The sequence below is a fragment of the Rhinopithecus bieti genome, unplaced genomic scaffold (genome assembly GCF_001698545.2).
Source record: "Rhinopithecus bieti isolate Rb0 unplaced genomic scaffold, ASM169854v2 scaffold_62832, whole genome shotgun sequence".
Classification (NCBI taxonomy): domain Eukaryota; kingdom Metazoa; phylum Chordata; class Mammalia; order Primates; family Cercopithecidae; genus Rhinopithecus; species Rhinopithecus bieti.
The window spans coordinates 175,168-198,108 of NW_016823854.1; the positions used below are offsets into that span (position 1 = coordinate 175,168).

General features: G+C 38.2%; 1 protein-coding gene across 4 annotated transcripts in view; it reads right to left on the minus strand.

The window, feature by feature from the left end:
* VIRMA (vir like m6A methyltransferase associated) overlaps positions 1-22,941 on the minus strand; it is a 68,922-nt gene that overhangs the window by 21,586 nt on the left and 24,395 nt on the right. For 3 of the 4 annotated variants that reach the window (XM_017861924.1, XM_017861923.1, XM_017861926.1), the window contains 9 exons: positions 22,087-22,359; positions 19,081-20,221; positions 11,104-11,595; positions 9,918-10,072; positions 6,982-7,064; positions 4,252-4,345; positions 1,907-2,451; positions 1,146-1,381; positions 421-673 (listed from right to left, as the gene is read on the minus strand). In XM_017861924.1, the coding sequence (XP_017717413.1) occupies positions 421-673; positions 1,146-1,381; positions 1,907-2,451; positions 4,252-4,345; positions 6,982-7,064; positions 9,918-10,072; positions 11,104-11,595; positions 19,081-20,221; positions 22,087-22,359 (3,272 nt within the window). The remainder of the gene's footprint in view (positions 1-420; positions 674-1,145; positions 1,382-1,906; positions 2,452-4,251; positions 4,346-6,981; positions 7,065-9,917; positions 10,073-11,103; positions 11,596-19,080; positions 20,222-22,086; positions 22,360-22,941) is intronic. The other variant, XM_017861925.1, reaches the window with a different exon arrangement.

The window sequence follows — 22,941 nt, forward strand, 5'->3', positions numbered from 1 at the left end:
GTAGTCCCAGCTACTCGGGAGGCTGAGGAAGGAGAATGGCGTAAACCCGGGAGGCGGAGCTTGCAGTGAGCTGAGATCCGGCCACTGCACTCCAGCCTGGGCGACAGAGCCAGACTCCGTCTCAAAAAAAAAAAAAAAAAAAAGAATGACTTGTGTAACGTAATTGGAAGGAAAATGAATTAGACCCTAAAAAATACCAAAACAGTGGCACATAAAGCAATTACCCAAGGTTATGAATTTATAAAGGAAAGAAAAAAGCTCTTCAGAGAAACCCATGAACAGTAGCAGGAATAATAAAACAGATGAGAGCTGTTCATTCACAGCCAAAATTTACATCAAGATGCTTAAATACACATACACACACACACACACACACACACAGACACACACAGAGAAACTTTATAAAATAACTATAAATACCTGATCACAGAGAGACTGCAAAATGGATGTGACATATTCAACACACTGTTGGCGAATAACACTGTCTCCAGGAGACCGCACCAAAGCTAAAAGATCCTGGAATATCTCTGCGTATCTTTCATCACCTTTAATAGTTCCATTAATTAGATGCAAAATAGCTAATTTACAAGCTTTGTTTGAAGCCAGAGCATCAAGAAGAGCAAGCAACCTGGTGGTTTGGCTAGTATACTGTTTTTCTTTATCTTCTGAAGTGCTGAAATAAAATCAATACATTTAGTAAACAAAGTTCTTGATCTTAAGGCATTAACTAATATTTATTTCTCATTACACATCAACTTACACAAATTTTGCATAAAACATTTAATTCCTTGGGTATAATGACAAATCCTCTGGAATTTTACAATGACTGCAAAAATTTTATAAATTCAGGTTTCCAATAATACATTTTCTTAAATCAGAATACTTCTTTAGGATTCACCATTTGAAAACCCCAAATCAAGACCTTCAAGATATCTTGCACATGAAATGATGAAATAAAGCTTTCTCATTTTAAAAGTCTGTAAGTATTCATATATACATATGTGTGCACATGTAGGTATACGTGTATATTTACATGTATATATGTTATCTGGACATTACAAACCCTAGTTTCCAAATTGTAAGGGAAAAAATATATGTGTCAAAAATAACTTGAGGAAAAAATTTTTTATGCAAAATGAAAATACCTTTGCAAGTCTTCTACAATCAAATCCAACACAGTTCTCATAATCAGAAGTGCAGTTGGTGAGGCAAGGTCACACAATTGAACACAAATACGCCGTAACATATGTTGAATGGGCTGGCAGGTTGTGCCAGAGAAAGAGCGAACTATTTCTTGGAGCAACTTTGCTTGAACATGAAGGTGCATGCTCCACAATTTTCGGGTGTTGAGTGCCACTGATATATCATGTGGCTCAATAACCTGTTAAAAAAGTATAATGTGTGTGTACGTAGATTTTTAAATATTTATTTATAGTCACAAAAACTGTTCAGGAAGAAATGTTACGAAAAGAACATTTTTACTGCATGCTTAAAACATTTAATTTTCTATCATACAGTTAAACATTTGCTTGAATTCAATGAGTCTAAAAAATCTTATTGTTCTCAGGTTAGCAGTTAGTTGAGTAGAGTCCATTGGTGAAGCAACCTAGTTACTGGCAAATTCTAACACATGGTAACGAGGAGGAAAAAGATGTAAAATAACAGAAATATGTAAGTACAAACATACATAACAGCATAATAAAACTCACTTTAACAAAAATTTATTTAAAATGTTACCCCATATTTCCTCAATGACCAACTTGTTTCAGTTTTATCTCCCCTCATCCGGTTATTTTATGTCTTTTGGGAGGAAGGGAGATGAGGGTTTTGTTTTTTAACAAAATCACTGGCTTTTAAAAGTGTTACTGCAGTCATTTATAAGATGCATGTTATATGGAAGTGATACCTGAGTTGTTTGCATGGGCAATGGAAGAGGCAGCAGCTCTGAAAGGAGTATGAGTCCAGAAAAAAATCCTTCAGGAACCTTCAAGATTGAAGAAAGAACTTCTTTTAACATTAAAGACCAAGTATTATTGGCCAGAGTCTCTTCTGAGATTGTGAGTTTTTCATTAACTCCTTGTGTAAAAGTCAGTAAAATATCAATGATATCATTCTGAATTTTCTGTTCATCACTATCCAAACGACCTGAGAGAGGGATAGAGCACAGGAGCATATGTAAAGTAACAAGCGCTGAAGGAACACGCATGTCCTTAAACTCAAAGGATCCACCTCTCAGGAGTTCTGTTAACATAGTTTTAAGAAGAGTGAGTGTACAGCGAGCCATTGAAATAGTAGTAACTCTGTGAAGGGTAGTCCCCATGTTGACATGGAGCCTCCAAGGCTGAGTCAGAATACTGTTCAATTTTTGCAGAACTCGAATAAATGTGTCCATTCCTTCAGCAGAAAAAAGCTGAATAACGGCAAGATTCCATTTCAGATCTTTCTGTTGACCTTTATATAGGATAAGGAAAAGAAACAAAACTAATTACATATATGTTAATAACTGATTAAGAATTATTATTAAACTAAATATTTAATATTTAATTATTTATGATAAATGATTTTTATTACATTTATAATAAATGATTATATTTACTTTAATTAAAATATTTATCATTATTAAATGATGTTTAATAATTATTAAACTAAATATTTAATAAACAATATTTATTCTAGGCTTAAGAATCATAGTTTTTAAAATACAGTAGCCACATTACCTTCAACAGGAGGTGGTGGGCATGCAACATTACAAAGAACACGTAAGGCAGTGGTAAGGCCAACTCCTTCTGGGGTCATCAAGTTATCAATATTCTTTAAAAATAAAAATGAACAGAATATTACATTTCTTAGTACCCATGAGATCAATAGAAAATTCCAGACAAGGAATTACTTAAAAATATGAGCTTCAAGTTAAGAACATACAATATTTTATATTTATTAAGTAAATTTAAAACATGAATAAGGCCCTAGAGTTAAATTAATTTATCAAGATTATTTGATCTCTGGCATATGTTGTACTATATGCAATATTATGTAAATAAAAACTGTAATGCACAAGTTCATTGAAAAGAACCAACTAGAACAAAGATAACATAAAGAAATGTATGAAACTCCCTGTATTAAGAGTTTACAATGGCTACTTTCTATATACTCTTTTCATACATCTTCTCTGCCAAAAATGAAGCAGTAACTATATTTAAAAAGTCCTGTGGAGGCTGAGTGCAGTGGCTCACACCTGTAATCCCAGCACTCTGAGAGGTTGAGGTGGAAGGATTGCTTGAGCCCAGGAGTTCGAGAGCAGCCTGGGCAACATAGTGAAACCCTGCCTCTACAAAATATTAAAAAATCATCCAGGGGTGGTGGTGCATGCCTATTGTCCCAGCTACTCAGCAGGCTGAGGTGGAAGGGATCACTTTAGCCTGGGAGGTCAAGACTAGAGTAAACCATGATCATGCCATTGCACTCCAGCCTGGGCAACAGAGTGAAACCTTGTCTCTAAAAAAATAAAAATAAAAAGCCCTTTGAGTACTCAACTTCCTTCAAAAGTGAGGAAGCAGCAGGGAATGTTTTTGGCCTACATGGCATACATTTTTTTAAATGCAGATACCAAGGGAGTCTAACATACTGTAGCCAGGTGGGGCACAGGTTAAAGGAAAAACAAATACAATTGCCGATGTCCTTAGCACCTACCTATGCTATGTTTCTAGGTAACAAATAGTTAGGTTTCAGTTTTCTTAGCTTTCACAGAACAGCATTATCAATCGTTTAAAAACTTGGGGCTGGGTGTAGTGGCTCATGCCTGTAATCCCAGCACTTTGGGAGGCTGAGACGGGTGGATCACCTGAGGTTGGGAGTTTGAGAACAGCCTGGACAACATGGTGAAACCTCGTCTCTACTAAAAATACAAAAATTAGCCTGGCGTGGTAGCACGTGCCTGTAATCCCAGCTACTCGGGAGGCTGAGGCAGGAGAATTGCTTGAATCTGAAAGGTGGAAGCTGCAGTGAGCCGAGATTGACCCAGTGCACTCCAGCCTGGGTGACAGAGCAAGACATCATCTCAAAAAAAAAAAAACCTTGGAAGAAATAACATTCAAAAAACATTACTATCTCTTAGCTCATAGTAGCGTCTNCTTTAATTAAAATATTTATCATTATTAAATGATGTTTAATAATTATTAAACTAAATATTTAATAAACAATATTTATTCTAGGCTTAAGAATCATAGTTTTAAAATACAGTAGCCACATTACCTTCAACAGGAGGTGGTGGGCATGCAACATTACAAAGAACACGTAAGGCAGTGGTAAGGCCAACTCCTTCTGGGGTCATCAAGTTATCAATATTCTTTAAAATAAAATGAACAGAATATTACATTTCTTAGTACCCATGAGATCAATAGAAAATTCCAGACAAGGAATTACTTAAAATATGAGCTTCAAGTTAAGAACATACAATATTTTATATTTATTAAGTAAATTTAAAACATGAATAAGGCCCTAGAGTTAAATTAATTTATCAAGATTATTTGATCTCTGGCATATGTTGTACTATATGCAATATTATGTAAATAAAACTGTAATGCACAAGTTCATTGAAAAGAACCAACTAGAACAAAGATAACATAAAGAAATGTATGAAACTCCCTGTATTAAGAGTTTACAATGGCTACTTTCTATATACTCTTTTCATACATCTTCTCTGCCAAAATGAAGCAGTAACTATATTTAAAAGTCCTGTGGAGGCTGAGTGCAGTGGCTCACACCTGTAATCCCAGCACTCTGAGAGGTTGAGGTGGAAGGATTGCTTGAGCCCAGGAGTTCGAGAGCAGCCTGGGCAACATAGTGAAACCCTGCCTCTACAAAATATTAAAAAATCATCCAGGGGTGGTGGTGCATGCCTATTGTCCCAGCTACTCAGCAGGCTGAGGTGGAAGGGATCACTTTAGCCTGGGAGGTCAAGACTAGAGTAAACCATGATCATGCCATTGCACTCCAGCCTGGGCAACAGAGTGAAACCTTGTCTCTAAAAAAATAAAATAAAAGCCCTTTGAGTACTCAACTTCCTTCAAAAGTGAGGAAGCAGCAGGGAATGTTTTGGCCTACATGGCATACATTTTTTTAAATGCAGATACCAAGGGAGTCTAACATACTGTAGCCAGGTGGGGCACAGGTTAAAGGAAAACAAATACAATTGCCGATGTCCTTAGCACCTACCTATGCTATGTTTCTAGGTAACAAATAGTTAGGTTTCAGTTTTCTTAGCTTTCACAGAACAGCATTATCAATCGTTTAAAACTTGGGGCTGGGTGTAGTGGCTCATGCCTGTAATCCCAGCACTTTGGGAGGCTGAGACGGGTGGATCACCTGAGGTTGGGAGTTTGAGAACAGCCTGGACAACATGGTGAAACCTCGTCTCTACTAAAATACAAAATTAGCCTGGCGTGGTAGCACGTGCCTGTAATCCCAGCTACTCGGGAGGCTGAGGCAGGAGAATTGCTTGAATCTGAAAGGTGGAAGCTGCAGTGAGCCGAGATTGACCCAGTGCACTCCAGCCTGGGTGACAGAGCAAGACATCATCTCAAAAAAAAAAAAACCTTGGAAGAAATAACATTCAAAAAACATTACTATCTCAATTTAGCTTTTCTTTTATTCTAATCCTTTTCCTTGTAATTCCACAAATTACATAAAGCAGCAGGAAGACACAGAGTGAAGTTTCAGTCTTGGATCAACTTTTTATAGTCCATGTTGGGATGAGAGCCACTTATAATAATCATAATTAATGGGATGAAGGTTTACATAAAAATCAACTCTTAACTACAGCATGTAATTCATATTTCTACATCTAAATTTCTTACTGATTAAACAGTTTTACTCAAACCATCGCCATTTATTGAACATCTTGTTAATACTCATTCAACCATGCACAAGTACCCAGAATACATGACCATCTAAATTTACAGGATATTAATTGTACTTCTCCTGAATAAAAGAAAATGTAATGAAAAGTTCTAGATGTCATTTGAGGTTCAGATTAAGAACACGGAAGAATACGACGGCACCACAGGAAGTAAAAGTACTCTTAGGAGAGAGAGTTGCAGTACAAGAAGACAAAGACAGAGAAATCAGTAAAGAAAAATCTGAAGCAGATAAACCCAAACAACACTTTGCTGTGGGTCCCAACAGCAACAAATTAAACAATATACAAAAATTATTTTAATAACATACACTGCAATTCCAAAACCAAGATGGCTTACATACTCTCTCTCTCATACACACACGCAAACACACATGTGCATGCATGCATGTGCACACACATTCACGCACAGATTTCACCTGCTAAATGAGAGAGAGAATTCAAGATCCGTTCTGCTCTTCTAACTTGAAACTTTTTATGCATATATGAGTGCTTTTAACTTTCCTTCCTATGCTACACGATGACTCGACTAAGGAACAGAGATGAAAGTTTTGAATGTAAAATTTTAAAACTGCATTATGAGTTTTATGAATTTTAATTGTTATGAATTATCTCAACTGCAGATTTAACCATCCCAAATTAACAAAGAGAACCAGCCTCCACTGCAATTATCTGGAATGGGCCCTATCAATTTTACGTAAATATTTTGAGTGAAATTCTTTTGAGAAATAACATTTAGCTGAAACAGTTATATGTTATGTGACTACAGCATTTAAAACACTTATAAATGTCATCAATGCTATTTCCATTTCAGAGGGAAAAAATAGGACAGAATCCAGTAGTGAAAAGTAGTACAGTACACAGGGTTATGCGCACGTGTATTCACATATGCATATAATCACACATCCATCTATATGCATATACCAATCTGTATCTACAAAGTCTAATAAATCAATCAAGGACACTTAACAATGTCTACATTATCTACACAAGTGAGTCAATGCAGTATCACCATATATTACCACACAGTTTCAAAAAGTCAAAGCACTTTTAAGTTTTACACTTACCTGCTTAACATACTCAATTAAGTTTGGGATGCAGTTAATTTCAAATCTAAGGTTTTTCAGAGGTTCAAGCCACTTGCCAAGTTCTTAAAAGAAAATAATAATTTATAATATTTAAAATAGAAGGCTTTATAACAAAGAAATATTTTTTCCAAAGAAAAACATTATTAGGTCCATGTTGATTTCAATCATCTAAATTTCATACAGGGATGGACTTGTACTTAATTCTTCTTTTTTTTTTTTTTTGAGACAGAGTTTCACTCTTGTTGCCCAGGCTGGAGTGCAGTGGCGCAATCTGGGCTCACTGCAACCTCTGCCTTCTGGTTGCAAGCAATTTTCCTGCCTCAGCCTCCCGAGTATCTGGGATTACAGGCACCTGCCACCACACCCGGCTAATTTTTGTATTTTTAGCAGAGATGGGGTTTCATTCACCATGTTGGCCACGCTAGTCTCGAACTTCTGACCTCACGATCCGCCCACCTTGGCCTCCCAAAGTGCTGGGATTACAAATTGTATCTAATTCTTTAGACAAGTTTTTCATTCTGTTGCCCTGGCTGAAGTGCAGCAGTGTGATCATGGCTCACTGCAGTCTCAGCCTCTTGGACGCAATCAATTCTCCTGCCTTAACCTCCAAAGTAGCTAGGCCTACAGGTGTGCATCACCACACCTGGCTAATTTTTGTATTTTTTGTAGAGATGGGGTTTCACCATGCTGCCCAGACTGGTCTCAAACTCCTGGGTTCAAGTGATCCACCTACCTCAGCCTCCCAAACTGCTGGAATTACAAGCGTGAGCCACCGCGCCCGGCTTAAACAATTTAGTTTTAAAATGAAAGAAGTGCCTACTCTTAGTTATCTGATTTCTGCAAATTTAGATGTTTAAATGCTTAAATAGTCTATATAATTAAAATTAATTTTTACAATTTACAACATTAAAAAATTACAAAATAGGGTCGGGCATGGTGGCTCACGCCTATAATCCCAGCACTTTGGGAGGCTGAGGCAGGTGGATCACAGGATCAAGAGATCAAGATCATTCTGGCCAGCATGGTGAAACCCCATCCCTACTTTAGTTCCTACTAAAAATACAAAAATTAGCTGGGCGTGGCGGCACGCACCTGTGGTCCCAGATACTGGGGACGCTGAGGCAGGAGAATCGCTTGAACCTGGGAGGAGGAAGTTGCAGTGAGCCGAGATCACGCCACTGCACTCCAGCCTGGTGACAGCGCAAGACTCTGTCTCAAAAAAATGTATATATATACAAAATAGACTGCTTATAAATTAATGTAACATAGTGTTTATTCACCTATGTTTGCCACTGCCTCTCACACCCACCCAAAAAAAAGTATAAACAAAATTTATTAATTTCTAAAGGAATCAAACCAAATGGGAGATATTTTGCTGAGTGCCTTTTCCTCTAACATGAAATTGTAATTTTGTCAACTTCCAAATTTGCCCTTATAAAATTACTATCACCCCAAAAGAATGACAGCAAACTTTGTTTATAGAATAAACACAAATAAAATCTACCATTTACTGCAAACAAACTCAAAACTCTCCCAGAAGCTATGCCATAACTCCTATATTCTATCACCAAAAATGTTTGTAGAAAAGCACTCTAATGTAAAAAGTGAAATACCAGTTCCAGAGGCCATATAGGAAACAGAAAATAGTAGCCAGGTCTTTCCTTGGTTCTACACTCCTCCACAAGAATTACAGCTGTACACAATTTTCCCCATGCATTTTAAAATTAACTCTTTCTTATATATAGAATATATTGCTCAAAGATATAAGAAATAATAATAAAACAAATACCAGAATACCCAACATCCTGAAAAAGTACTAAAGCACTCATAATACCTTTGAAGACACTGTGTGCCCTCCTTTTATAAATGCATTCTTCAGGGAAAAAAGCTATTCCCAGAATGGGAAGTTGAGTTTACTATCCAACTTTTACTGGAGATATCACAAGTAAAATTTAGGATTAAAAAGAAAAGAAGAGGCCACATGCTATTTTAAACCTTTTTTACAGTATTTACTCAATGTTATCAAATTTTCTACTTGATAAGGTCAGAAAATGAGGAACCAAAATAAAATAATTTAAAACTTGTAATTAGGTGTATTAAACTTTTCAAGGCTGCCCACATAAGGTTTCCCATAAATGTCATTCAATATACATTTATATACTTAAAAAAATAATAGTCATATTTACTATTCTTTACTTCTGAGGATAGCACAAATGTGTTACTCCACAATTAGATTTCTAAGTTGCAGTTTGTGTTTTATGTAGAAATACATACACAGCAAAACACACAGAGGAAAACTATACCCAAAAACTGAACTTTTGAGTCTTTTTTTTTTTTTTTTTTTTTGAGATGGAGTCTTGCTCTGTTGCCCAGGTTGGAGTGCAGTGGTGCGATCTCGGTTCACCGCAACCTCCGCCTCCCGGGTTCAAGCAATTCTCTTGCCTCAGCCTCCCGAGTAGCTGGAACCACAGGCGTGTGCCACCACGCCCAGCTAATTTTTGTATTCTTAGTAGAGATGGGGTTTCACCATGTTGGCCACGCTGGTCTTGAACTTCTGACCTCAGGTGATCCACCTGCCTTGGCCTCCCAAAGTCCTGGGATTACAGGCATGAGCCACCATACCTGGCCTTGAGTTTGTCTTTAAACTACCTCTTCCATTTTGATTAGAAATTTCAACAAACCACCAATTTTCATGACTTTCCAGAAAAGGTAGTTGTAAAAACTACTTTGTTTATATACTAAAACATTTTATCAACCTTTAGTTTTTAAAAACTATCTTCATAAAAGTAATTTCAGGAAGTTAAAAACAGTATTACTATGTATATTATCAAAACATGATGAAGGACTAATTACAGATATTCAAAGGTTTGTTCCTTCACATATTACAAATGCTTAAAATAACTTAGATACCATACCTTGCAATTTAGCATTATTTTCATCTGCTTTACAAAGCTTCAAGAGAGATGCTGCATGTTGTTCTAGCATTTGAACATCACTGGAAGACTGAACCACCACCAAAATAAGTATACATGCATAATTATAAGCTACTGACTTCTTAGATTTGGAATCACTGAAACAAAATAAGGTTTTTAAGTTTTGGATACAAAACAATTTTTTAGGAACAATTTTAAAATATTTTCTTCTACTTCACTTTAAAGAGATCAAGGAAATTTACAATAAAACATGACTGTCTGAAGACAAGAAATCAGATTTTACAGTTCATATCCAATGCACCTGAAACCATTACTTAAAAGTATATAAAAAAGCATACATATCGCTATGGAAAGTAAAATTCTATTAAGAAATAAGATCAAAAACAATGAAATATTAACAAGTATACTTCATTAGCAATGAAAGATTAGGAAGTATACTTCATTAGTCTCCTTCAAAATATTTGTCCAATCTGGATAAATAGGAAGGAGTATGATTACCTGCCTTCAATACTCAGTATTCCACTATAAACCCGTTAAGATATAGCTAGGCATGGAAGTCATTGCTGTTTGCTTTTTGTAAGCACCCCACAAAAGATCCGTCACTCAAGGAATTATATACCAAGTCCTCACCGTGAGGGCAGTTATCTGGATGCCATTTGCCTTGTGTGACATGAACCAGAAATAAGGCACGTCTCTCTTCTCATACACTAAAACCCTCTGCCCTACCAAGAAGGCTCTTCAAACCATTATAATTCTCAATTTACCCACCTAGTCAAAGCAATTCTGAATCCAGAGCATGGTTTAGAATGCAAGGGCAGGAGCCAGCAAGAGAGTGTAAGAGGAATAAAAGGAATATATACCTTAAGGTACATATTCCTGTGCCTTAGAATTCCCCTCTACATAAAACAGCAGAGGGTACTACAGTTGCAATCTTTAACACCATGGGTTAACTGAAGGAAGGTGCTAAAGAGTCCATTGTATTACTTTATAGCCACATCTTATATTTTAGAGATTTCTGTCACTCTAACCTTTAATTAACAAGTTATGTGTTACATCAGAACTATAGTTTTTTCCCTCTCAAAACAACACTTTCTTTTAAGAAACTAGACCATTAGTTAATCTGATTTTCTAACATCACAGAAAATTTAAGGAGTAAGTAGGAAATTACCCTAAGGCTTCTTTGGAATAGTACTCCATTAGAGTAATAAGACTTTGGAGATTTTTCTCCAGACTAAAAACATGGCCAACAGCTGATCTTCCTACAGGATTAAAAGTAATCAAATAAAGATTGTGCAGGGTTCCCAAGAGATCTGAATGGTCAGTTTCTTCACTGGCTGTACAACGCTGAAAATGGCTGAACAGTTCTGTAATACATTGCAATGTCTGTGTTGAGTCCTGTAGCCACAAGGCAAATGCATCATCAATAACACCATCAGATTGGAGACCTTCCTCCTCATCTTGATCATAAAGGTGACACAGAGCTCGGATCAATAAATTTGTTGCTTCATATTCCGACATAAAAAAAAGAAGACCCTTCTGTGACTGTGCAAGAAACTTCAAAACATCTTTTGTGGCTTGCAGCACACCAGGGTGAGCACTTGTTACTGGAATTGACAGAAGCAAGGTAGCCAACTCCAAGAAGTGATGACTGTGAAGATATCTGTGGAAGAGTTAATTGATATATGTCAAGTCAGTGCAAAGCACTCTTCATTTACTCTATATTCAGACAAGACACCGATAAAAAATTTTAATGACCATAATCCTTATCCTTAGTAATACACTGCTTTAACTGAAAACATAATGTGACTGGCAAGTCTTCTCTAGATGAGGCCAAACAAAAGTGAATGTTCTGTGAGGCTTTGTCCTAGTTGGCACTCAACAGACGTTAAATAAATAATTATTGACAAGTTTTTCCTTTAAATTTTGGGACTTCTTTCCAGGATACTTATCAAATGCTCCTTTTTCACCATGGTCCCACTTTATTCATGGCATATCGGTATATGCAAATTCGTGCATCTAGGAAAAATACACTATATACACAGTCAGCACTCCGCATTTGCATTTGTGGATTAAGCCAACTGCAAACTGAAAATATTTTTTAAAAGTGCATCTGGCGCCAGGTGCAGCTGCTCACACTTACAATCCCAAGCAGCTGAAGCAAGCAGATCACTTGAGGCCAGGAGCTCAAGACCAGCCTGGGCAACATGGCAAAACCCTGTCTTTACAAAAAATAGAAAAATTAGCCAGGCGTGGTGGCACATTTCTGTAGTCTCAGCTACTGGGGAGGCTGAGCCCAGGGAGGTAAATACTGCAGTGAGCCATGACTGATTCACTGCACTCCAGCCTGAGTGAGACCCTGCCTCAAAAAAAAAAAGTCTGGGCTGGCTGTGGTGTAGCCTGTGGTGGATGGCTGTGGTGCAGCCATCTCAGAATGCCTGTAATCCCAGCATTCTGAGAGGCCAAGGCTAGAGGATCACTTGAGCCCAGTAATTTCACACCAGCCTGAGCAACATAATGAGACCCTGTCTCTACAAAAAAATTTTAATTAGTTGGCCGTGGCGGCCCATGCCTGTAGTCCCAGCTACTTGGGAGGCTGAGGTGGGAGGATTGCTTAAGCCCAGGAGGTTGAGACTGCAGAAAGCCAAGACCATGCCATTGCACTCCAGCCTGGGCTAGGTGAAAGAGCAAGACTCGAAAAGAAAAAAATATATCAGTACTGACTGTGTACAGACTTTTCTCTTACATCATTCCCTACACAACAGTAGTATAACAACCATTTACAGAGCATTTATATTGTACTATGTATTATAAGTAACCTAGACATGACTTCAAGTATACAAGAGGATATGCATAGGTTATATGCAAATACTACAACATTTTATATTTTATATCAGAGACTGGAGCATCCTTGGATTTTGGTATCCAAGGGAGGTCTGAGAATAATTTCACAGACAGTGAGGGATGACTATACTATAGAAAAATATAGTATATTCAGATTTACTACAGTAGATCTGAATTAGTATCTCCAGGGAAAAAACTTTCAAATTATCAATTTTTAACATTTAAGTAGTTAGTATTACCACACATAGCACTCTTTTATCAAATCTAAGAATTATTCTTTAGCATCCATAGTCTTAAGGGGAAAAGACCGAATTTACTCAACACTTCAAAATAGACACAAATGCTACTGACAACTTCTTTGGGCATCCTTATCTGTATGGATTTTCTTCCTTGTCTATAGGCCATGCCAGACGTAAACTCTTTAATTTTTTTATGAGACGAGATCTAGCTATGTTGCCCAGGCTGGACTCAAACTCCTGGCCTTAAGTGATTCTCTGGACTCAAGTGATCCTTTTACCTCATCCTCCCTAAACTCTTTTCCAAATTTGATCTCTCTTTTCTTTTTAATTTTTTGGTTCTGAAGTACATGTGCAGAATGTGCAGGCTTGTTACACAGGTAAACATGTGCCATGGTGGTGTGCTGCACCTATCAACCCATCACTTAGGTATGAAGCCCAGCATGTATTAGCTACTTTTCCTGATGCTCTCCCCCAACCACCTGTTCCCCCTTAACAGAGCCCAGTGTGTGTTGCTGCCCTCTCTGTGTCCATGTGTTCTCACTGTTCAACTCCCACTTATAAGTAAGAACATGAAGTATTTGGTTTTCTGTTCCTGCATTAGTTTGCTGAAGATAATGGCTTCCAAATTAATCTATGTCTCTGCAAAGGACATGATCTCATTCCTCAACTTTTAAAAAATGAAACTTAACCAGATTTTAAAGAAAAAAGAACCAAAACATTGTATTTTTTCAAATACTCAAAAATGGGTTAAAAATCTGTCAAAACATCTCTTGACTACAAGATAGAACCAGCTTAATGAAAACTTAATTTTTAATTAGTAAGATATCATTTTTTCTGAATGTTAAAAAGAATAAAAATTATTTATAATTCTGACTCATTCTCTTCCATTTTAGTCACTGCAAATGGCAACACAATAGCTTTCATAAACCCTTGTCAAAATACAACTAAAAAGTAAATGACAGGCCAGAACTTAATTTTCTCAAAAGTGAAACTGCCTCTTCAGTCCTATTACTATTTAAACCCAGGCTTTTACTTCACAACAATAAATACTCACCAGTAACTGCTTACTACAAAGGCAAACAGAACCCTCAAGAAGACAAAACTCCAGAATTACTATGCTCTAAGAGCATTCTCCTTATGGACCATTCGGAGAATGGTTAAAATAGCAGGCCTCAGAATGCATATCCTTAGAGGTCTGCTTGCAAGGTTGGCCACTAGCTAACTTCTGGGAACTTAGATTTCGAGAGGGTTCCTGTGCCCCTAACTGATAAGAATAGTTCCTTGTGCCTAAATTATTTATGCAAACAATATGGTTATGCTGAACACCTGCTTTCCTTCTAGGAGTCTGGAATTCTGGTAGAAGATAGGCAGTGAGTGCCTACCTGACTATTCACAATAAAAAAATTTGCATGCCGGGGCCGGGCGCGGTGGCTCAAGCCTGTAATCCCAGCACTTTGGGAGGCCGAGACGGGCGGATCACGAGGTCAGGAGATCGAGACCATCCTGGCTAACACGGTGAAACCCCGTCTCTACTAAAAAATACGAAAAAAACTAGCCGGGCGAGGTGGTGGGCGCCTGTAGTCCCAGCTACTCCAGAGGCTGAGGCAGGAGAATAGCGTGAACCCGGCAGCCGCAGCTTCCAGTGAGCAGAGATCCGGCCACTGCACTCCAGCCTGGGCGACAGAGCGAGCCCCGTTCTAAAAAAAAAAAAAAAAAAAAAAAATTTGCATGCCAATTAGCTTGATATAATTATTCCACAATGTATACATGTATCAAAACATGTCATTGTTGCTATTTAAAAATAAAAAATAAAGAAGCCTGGGTGCCGAGTTTCTAAAGAGCTTCCTCAACAGGCAACACTTCACACATGTTGTCAAAACCTGTTGCTGGGAGAATTAGGCAGGCACTATGTGACTCCACTGTGAGAGGATTCTGGAAGCTTGCACCTGGTTTTCCCAGACTTCCTCCCATGTACCTTTTTCCTTTGCTGAGTATTATATGCTGAGTTTTGTGAGTCCTCCTAGAGAATCTTGGTGCTCTTGGGGACCCTGACATAGGACAATAGAGCCTCGCCAACACTTCAGAAAAAAGACCCTCCAAAGTACAATTATTTTCCCTTTCAAAATTCACTCTCCTTCCTAATTCACCAGTTTCTGTCAATAAAACCACAGCTCCAATTGCTACCCTGGCTAGAAATCTCTAGCTCCTTCTCACTTTCCTTCGCCTACTAGGTCCTGTTGCTGAGTGCCAGTACTATTATACAATACAACGGCTATTTCACAATCTCTGTCAATATAAGTACATTTGCCTTTCCATTACCTGTTAAGGGCAAAGTACTTAAAACCTAGTACCTAGAAACCTCAGCTATCTTATCTTCCTAATAACTCTAATTTCTTTTCCATTGCAATACATCTTGCAACATCTGAGAATATTACTCTGATCATATCAGATCTGCTACTCCAAAATATTCAATACCTTTCCATATTCTAAAAATAAAATTCAAATTCCTTAGCACAACAATTCTGGGCCCTTTATTTCCTCTTGTCTGATACCCAAATGTGCCTCCTCCATATGGTGGGAAAAAAAGCACTTAGTAAGTAATCACTAGCTTCTTCTCAGTGACTGAAAGCATCACCTATTCTACTAAAAATAAAGTTGTTAATAAGAAGTATCTAAATTTCTCTATAATCTCCAAGACTACAAATGTATCTATATTTGCATACTTAGAAGACTTCCTTTCTCCTGCCCAAAACCAAACTCCTACACTTGTACTCTTGTCCTCATCTCCCACCAAGCCTTGCTCCAGCAATTGTTATTGTTTACTCCTACATCATCAACATCTCCCTCTCCACTGACTTTGTAAATGAGTCACTATTCCCAGCCTACAAATATGCTCAAGCCTCTTCTTTTTGAACCCAACATCTCCTTCTAGCTGCTGCCTTGTTTCTTTCTTTTCCTCTTAGCCGAATTTCTTGTTCTGAGACACAGTCTCACTCTGCTGCCCAAAATGGAGTGCAGTGGCACAACCACAGCTCAATGCACCCTTAACCTCTCAGGCTCAAGCAATCCTCCCATGTGAGGTCCTGAGCAGCTGGGACCACAGGCGCACGCTACCATTCCCAGTTAATTTTTTTTTTTAATTTTTTTTTTTCTGTAGAGATGAGATCTCCTTATGTTGCCTAGCCTGGCCAAATTTCTTTTTTTTGAGACAGAGTTTCACTCTTGTCGCCCAAGCAGGAGTACAGTGGCACAATCTTGGCTCACTGCAACCACTGCCTCCTGGGTTCAAGCGATTCTCCTGCCTCAGCCTCCCGAGTTAGCTGGGATTACAGGTGCGCGCCACCATGCCTGGCTAGTTTTTGTTTTCTTTTTTTGAGACAGCGTCTCACTCTGTTGCCGAGGATGGAGTGCAGTGGCCCGATCTCGGCTCACCAGAACCTCCAACCTCCCAGATTCAAAGGATTCTCCTGCCTCAGTCTCCTAAGTATCTGGGTTTACAGGCGTGTTCCACCAAGCCCGGCTAATTTGTGTGTGTGTGTCTTTTTTGTTACTTTTTTTTTTTTTTTGAGACAGAGTTTCACACTTGTTGCTCAGGCTGGAGTGCAATGGTGCGATCTCGGCTCACTACAACCTCTGCCTCCCAGTTTCAAGCAATTCTCTGCCTCAGCCTCCCAAGTAGTTGGGATTACACCCATGAGCCACCATGCCCCACTAATTTTGTATCTTTAGTAGAGATGGTGTTTCTCCATGCTGGTCAGGCTGGTCTTGAACTCTCAACCTCAGGTGATCCACCTGCCTCGGCCTCCCAAAGTGCTGGGATTACAGGCGTGAGCCACCGTGCCCGCCCTTTTTTTGTTGTTGTTTTTTTTTTTTTTTTTTTTTTTTGAGACAGAGTCTCACTCTGTAGACTAGGCTGGAGTGCAGTGGCCAGATCTTGGCTCACCACATGCTCTAACCTCCAGGTTCAAATGATTCTCCTGCCTCAGCCTCCCGGGTAACTGGGATTATAAGCACCCACCACCACACCCGGCTAATGATTGTATTTTCAGTAGAAACGGGGTTTCGCCATGTTGGCCAGGCTGGTCTTGAACTCCTGACCTTAGCTAATCTGCCTGCCTCAGCCTCCCAAAGTGCTAGGATTACAGGCATGAGCCACCACACCCAGCTCTAGTTTTTTGTTTTTAATAAAGCGGGGTTTTGCCATGTTGGCCAAGCTGGTCTCGAACTCCTGAGCTCAGGTGATCCACCCAAATTGCTTAAAACAGTGGCCTACACTGTTTCAAATCCTTATTGGCCAATGGCTTTTCATCCACACTTCCTCTCCCACTGCTACATTAAACTACTTTTGCCATAGCCCCAGTTGCAAGCTATGTTACAAAATACATGATTTCCTATCCTTATCTTCTGAACCTCTGCACAGTATCACAACAAACCATTCACTGGTTCCCAAAACTATTTGCTTCCTGGGTTTCTATTCTCTCCTACTTCTCATTTTGTCTTTCTATTCCCTCTAAGTATCCTGCCTAAATGCATACTCTGCCCACCTCTTACATATTACTGCTCCCCAACCTCCCATCACTGCCCCACTGATTTCCCAGTACACAATCTGTGAGGGTTGCCAGTATCCAGCCTCGAGTGTTCACTTTGGGCCTCTCTACCTTTCTTCCTCAGGGTTTCTCCCAAAGCCATTAAAGGGTGCTCAAACCACAAGCAAGAACAGCTCAGAAGCATAAGAGTTAAAGTTTCTTGTGGGCATCCTTGAACCAAAGGGGAGAGTTGGTAGATAAATGCCCCAGCCTGAATGTTTTAGGAGGATAAGCAGGAGATACACTTTAACCACTTCTTCGGAGGGTCCCCAGTAGGATGAGCCCCAGCTGTCCACAGCAATAATAAGCATAATAACACTTCCTTTACTGGTTTTTCTCCTCTTCTTATCTTACTCTCTTCATGCATTTCTGCTTCGTAGGATAATCTTTCAAACAAAGAACCTGCACCTAAGACTTCGACTCAAGTTATCCTTTTAGGGAACGCAAACTAAGACAAGGTCTGATAGTTTCAGCTAAAACCAGGAATTTGGATAAGTGGAGGTTTTAGAGTGGACACATATCCCATCTCCTGGTAATGCACTATGCTTCAAATCAATGAAAATATTAATCACAAAAATAAGTAATAAAATAACTCAAATGCCATTTTTCCATTTTTATGTTAGGAAATTATTTACAGGCAAATGGGAAGAAAGAAAGTCTCAAAACAAAATAAAAAATCTACTATGGATGGTGGTCCTAACAATGGCAAAACTGTATCAACGGATAACAAGAGAGGTAGATGGCAAAAACAAGTAGTAATGGAACCTTAAAGACATCTTTAACCAGGACAATAAAATTAAGTTAGTAAAATATAATTTTAGCTTACAATGTATTAAGGGTAATAAGTACAGACAAGTTCACACAGAAAAGCTCTCCTTCCTACACCATCCCTTTGTACCACCTTCCCAGAAGCAAGTCAGCAGTTTCTCATTTATTCTTGCTCATAGACATGCTTATACAAGCATCATTGTTAATTATTAAACTCTTTCACTAAGTTCCCAATTTTGCTTTAAGAACTAACACAGGCCGGGCGCAGTGGCTCACGCCTGTAATCCCAGCACTTTGGGAGGCCGAGGCAGGCGGATCACGAGGTCAGGAGATCGAGACCAGCCTGACCAATATGATGAAATCCCGTCTCTACTAAAAATACAAAAAAAAAAAAAAAAAAAAAAACTTAGCTGGGCGTGGTGGCACACGCTGAGGCAGGCGGACCATGTCAGGAGTTTGAGACCAGCCTGACCAATATTGTGAAACCCCGTCTCCACTAAAAATACAAAAAAAAAAAAAAAAAAGAACACAATATAAGCTCACCCACAGTAACATACTTCTCAGTTCTACTACTGAATAACTGTTCTGAAATATCAAGTATCCTTACACATAAATAAGTTACCTACAATCAGATAAACAACAAAATCAACCACATACAATTGTCTCCAATGATTTGTGACATTTATTTCCCAAAAGACAAACATGTCTTACCTAAAGAGAATAGGGTATGGATCATCCCTCTCTGGAGGTCCAGTAATTCGTGCCATCGTTGGGAAAGACTTAACAGGAGGTTGGATCATTGTATGAGGGGCAGTTTCCATTAAATGAAAAACTTCTTCTAGGAGGTTAATAAGCCTTTCTATTTCCCCTTCACTTATATTTGAGGATTCCAAAAGATCCATATCCATAGAAGCTTCCACCTCATTTTCATATTCTGGGTTTGTTCTCTCAAGTCCAGCATCTGTGTCGTGATCAGGTTCACTGTGGTTAGGAACAGATGAAGTCTTCTCTGCTAAATGGTCACCAAGTCTTTTAATCTCTGACAAGATTTCATAGAAATGGCATTTTTGGAGAATAGCTGAACCAGCAGTAACAACCCTCACAGTCTGATCTAAAAGTATGAGTTCCAGAAGTTTTTGATAACCACTTTTTTCATTTTGCCTACCTCTTAAAAAAGCTTCCATTCCTTCTGTCATACTAATGACACTGTCCAAAGCTTTAAAAGCATTTAACTTAAGAGAAGATGATACATGATCAGCAAAAAGAAGCTCAAATAATCCATTGATCACTCCTGCTTGTAGCAGTTCCGTAACTCCTTGAGCCCCACATTCTGCTAGTGAGGTCACTAATTTGGTCCCAGCTTTGAGCTGTCGAACATTTAAGGCAATAGGTTGGCGAAGCGCTACTTGTAAATTTAAAGCTTGCATGGTCCAGTCTACCAACTGGCCAAGGGAGTCTTGTTTTGTGTTTTTCAATTGCAAATAGCTTAACCCTTTTATTATTAAACTTGGAATTTCTTCTAAAGCTGTTACCCATTTTGCACCTCTGTCTTCTCTATACAAATCTAAGAGTTCTGTTAATTTCACTGAGGCTTCGATTGCCCCTGAATTTTCTTTATCTGGACCTTGATCCTTCATTCTACTGATTTCAATTTCAAAAGTAGTCTTATATGGACAACTGAAGTATAAGAGTGGTACAAGCTCCCTGTCATATGGATCATATGTCATAGGAGGAACTGAAGCTAAGTCTTCAGCAGTGTATTCAACATCAAAGTTTGGATACTTAAACGTTTCACGTTCCAAGTCAGCAATTCCATCTTCATCACTGGAAATTTGTTCATAACCATCATCCCCTGAAAATTAGTATGAATAATATTTAAGTATTACATCATCTTTGTCTAATGCATAAATTCTGATTGATCAAAAAATAGTTTTAATAAAACATTAAAAATGATTTCCTCAACAAAACCAACTTCTGCCCCAACATCTTATCCACAATTTTATAACATTTTATAATTTCTAAGAGAATAATTATGAACAAAGTTCCTTTTTTCCTGAAAGGGGTGAGACCTGAAAACTGAACAAACATTTTAAGCAAATTCCTCTGTATCTGTTCAGTTTTACAACTAACTCTGTAACAGATACTTTTTCCTCACAGAAATAAAATTAGAAATGCCTCAAAGTAACAAAAATATCTCAGGAGGAAAGAAATTATGCTTGTCCTCTTGAGAGATTATTTTTAAGATGAAAAAAAAACTGGTTATATTAAAGTTAAATAAGAACTAATATCATAAGGTTAAACCAAATANAGAAATAAAATTAGAAATGCCTCAAAGTAACAAAAATATCTCAGGAGGAAAGAAATTATGCTTGTCCTCTTGAGAGATTATTTTTAAGATGAAAAAAAAACTGGTTATATTAAAGTTAAATAAGAACTAATATCATAAGGTTAAACCAAATATTTTCAGCAAAACCATTGTAGATTCTTTTTATAACATTAATTTCACATTCCTGAATTTTTATTTCTCTGCATTTACCTATCACACAGTTTTGTAGATCTCCATTATATTTTGATGGAAAATTTGTTAATTTAAAATATGGCTGGGCACAGTGGCTCATGCCTGTAATCCCAGCACTTTGGGAGGCCAAGGCGGGCAGATCACTTGAGGTCAGGAGTCCGAGACCAGCCTAGCCAACATGGTGAAACCCCAGTCTCTACTAAAAATACAAAAATTACCCGAGCATAGTGGCGGGCGCCTGTAAGCCCAGCTACTCGGAAGGCTGAGGGAGGAATCACTTGAACCCTGAAGGTAAAGGCTGCAGTGAACCAAGATCGCACCACTGTGCTCCAGTCTGGGTCTGACGGAATGAGATTCTATCTCAAAAAAAAAAAAAAAGAAAAAAGAAAGAAAACTGCCTGCCTAAAATTTAACTCTTTTGCCAAATACAGTATATCTAAAAAGAATTATTTGATAATCTGGGAATGGGAAAAGCCAAAAAAAAAAAAAGTATCACATGATAATCTAGTTGTTACTTTGTAAAAGAGCCCCTGTGATTCTCAAATGACACTCATTTTCACTATCTGCAGAAAAAAGCCAAGGCAGATTATCTGTTATTTTGCATAAATGCTTTAACATTACATGCCATTTCTTGGGCAAATTAGGAGCCAATTAGCTTGAATATCTTTCACTTTTTGCTTTCAAAGGAAAAATAAAGCCTAATTAAAGGACTGTATCATACTGCCACATGTACTTGTGCAATTGAGATTTTTCCCTTGAATTGTTAAAAAGATTGTAGCATTTGCTAAAATATCTAAGTGGCAGACATCTTTAGGAATTCCACCTAGCTTTACCACTCCTTACTCTGAAAACAGCCACCAAATCCCTAACCAACATGTATTTGCTACATGACCCTGTTTTCCTGGCAAAAGCTGATGCTGTCAAGGGGAAACTCATATTGTAGCAAGTCAAACAGAAAACTGAGATACAGTCAGGCAGTTTAGGCTGGTTGGTTAAACAGGGGAGATTAAAGTAAACACAGAAAGCAGAGGAGAGACGGAAATCTCATTTCTAGTCATGCCTTGAGGCCTAGCTACATTCTGACCCGTGGGTTTCTTGGAACCCATTTATCTTTGCTAGAAATTCTTTTGCATTTTTCAAAGCTGCATCGAGTTAGTTTCTAGTATGTAGACCCCAAAGTCCTAGCTAACATAACCCACCTTCACCTTCTTCATCCTCTTCACCTTCTTCCTCTTCATCTTCCTCTTCCTCCTCAGGGATACTGTCTACTGTATGTCGATCATCCTCATCCTCATCCTCTTCTTCCTCTACATCCACATCATCTTCATCATCTTCTCCTTCTTCTTGTTGTTCCTCTTCTACTTCTCCTTCATCAGAATATTGCCCTTCCTGGGGAACAGAATTCCGATCAGGAGAAATGGGCTCAAAATAATCTTCTCTATGAGGAGCATCCTCTTCCTTGTCACCAGACACTGAAAAATTGAGATTTAAGGAACAGATTTTTTTTATTATTATACTTTAAGTTCTAGAGTACATGTGCACAACGTGCAGGTTTGTTACATATGTATACATGTGCCATGCTGGTGTGCTGCACCCATTAACTTGTCATTTACATTAGGTATATCTCCTAATGCTATCCTTCCCCGCTCTCCCCACTCCACAACAGGCCCCGGTGTATGATGTTCCCCTTCCTGTGTCCAAATGTTCTCACTGTTCAATTCCCACCTATAAGTGAGAACATACAGTGTTTGGTTTTTTGTTTTTGCAATAGTTTGCTGAGAATGATGGTTTCCAGCTTCATCCATGTCCCTACAAAGGACATGAACTCATCCTTTTTTATGGCTGCATAGTATTCCATGGTGTATATGAAGGCACAGATTATTTTAATGGTTTAAATGACACAAGGCAGCAAGACTGGATATGGCAACTACTTAATGATATTTTGGATGATGTAGCTTACAAACACCCTTAAGAAAAAAAGAATTACTCACTGTTTAAAAAATATTGAGTATACATTGTACAACTTTTACAATGAGCAATAATAAAGTATACTG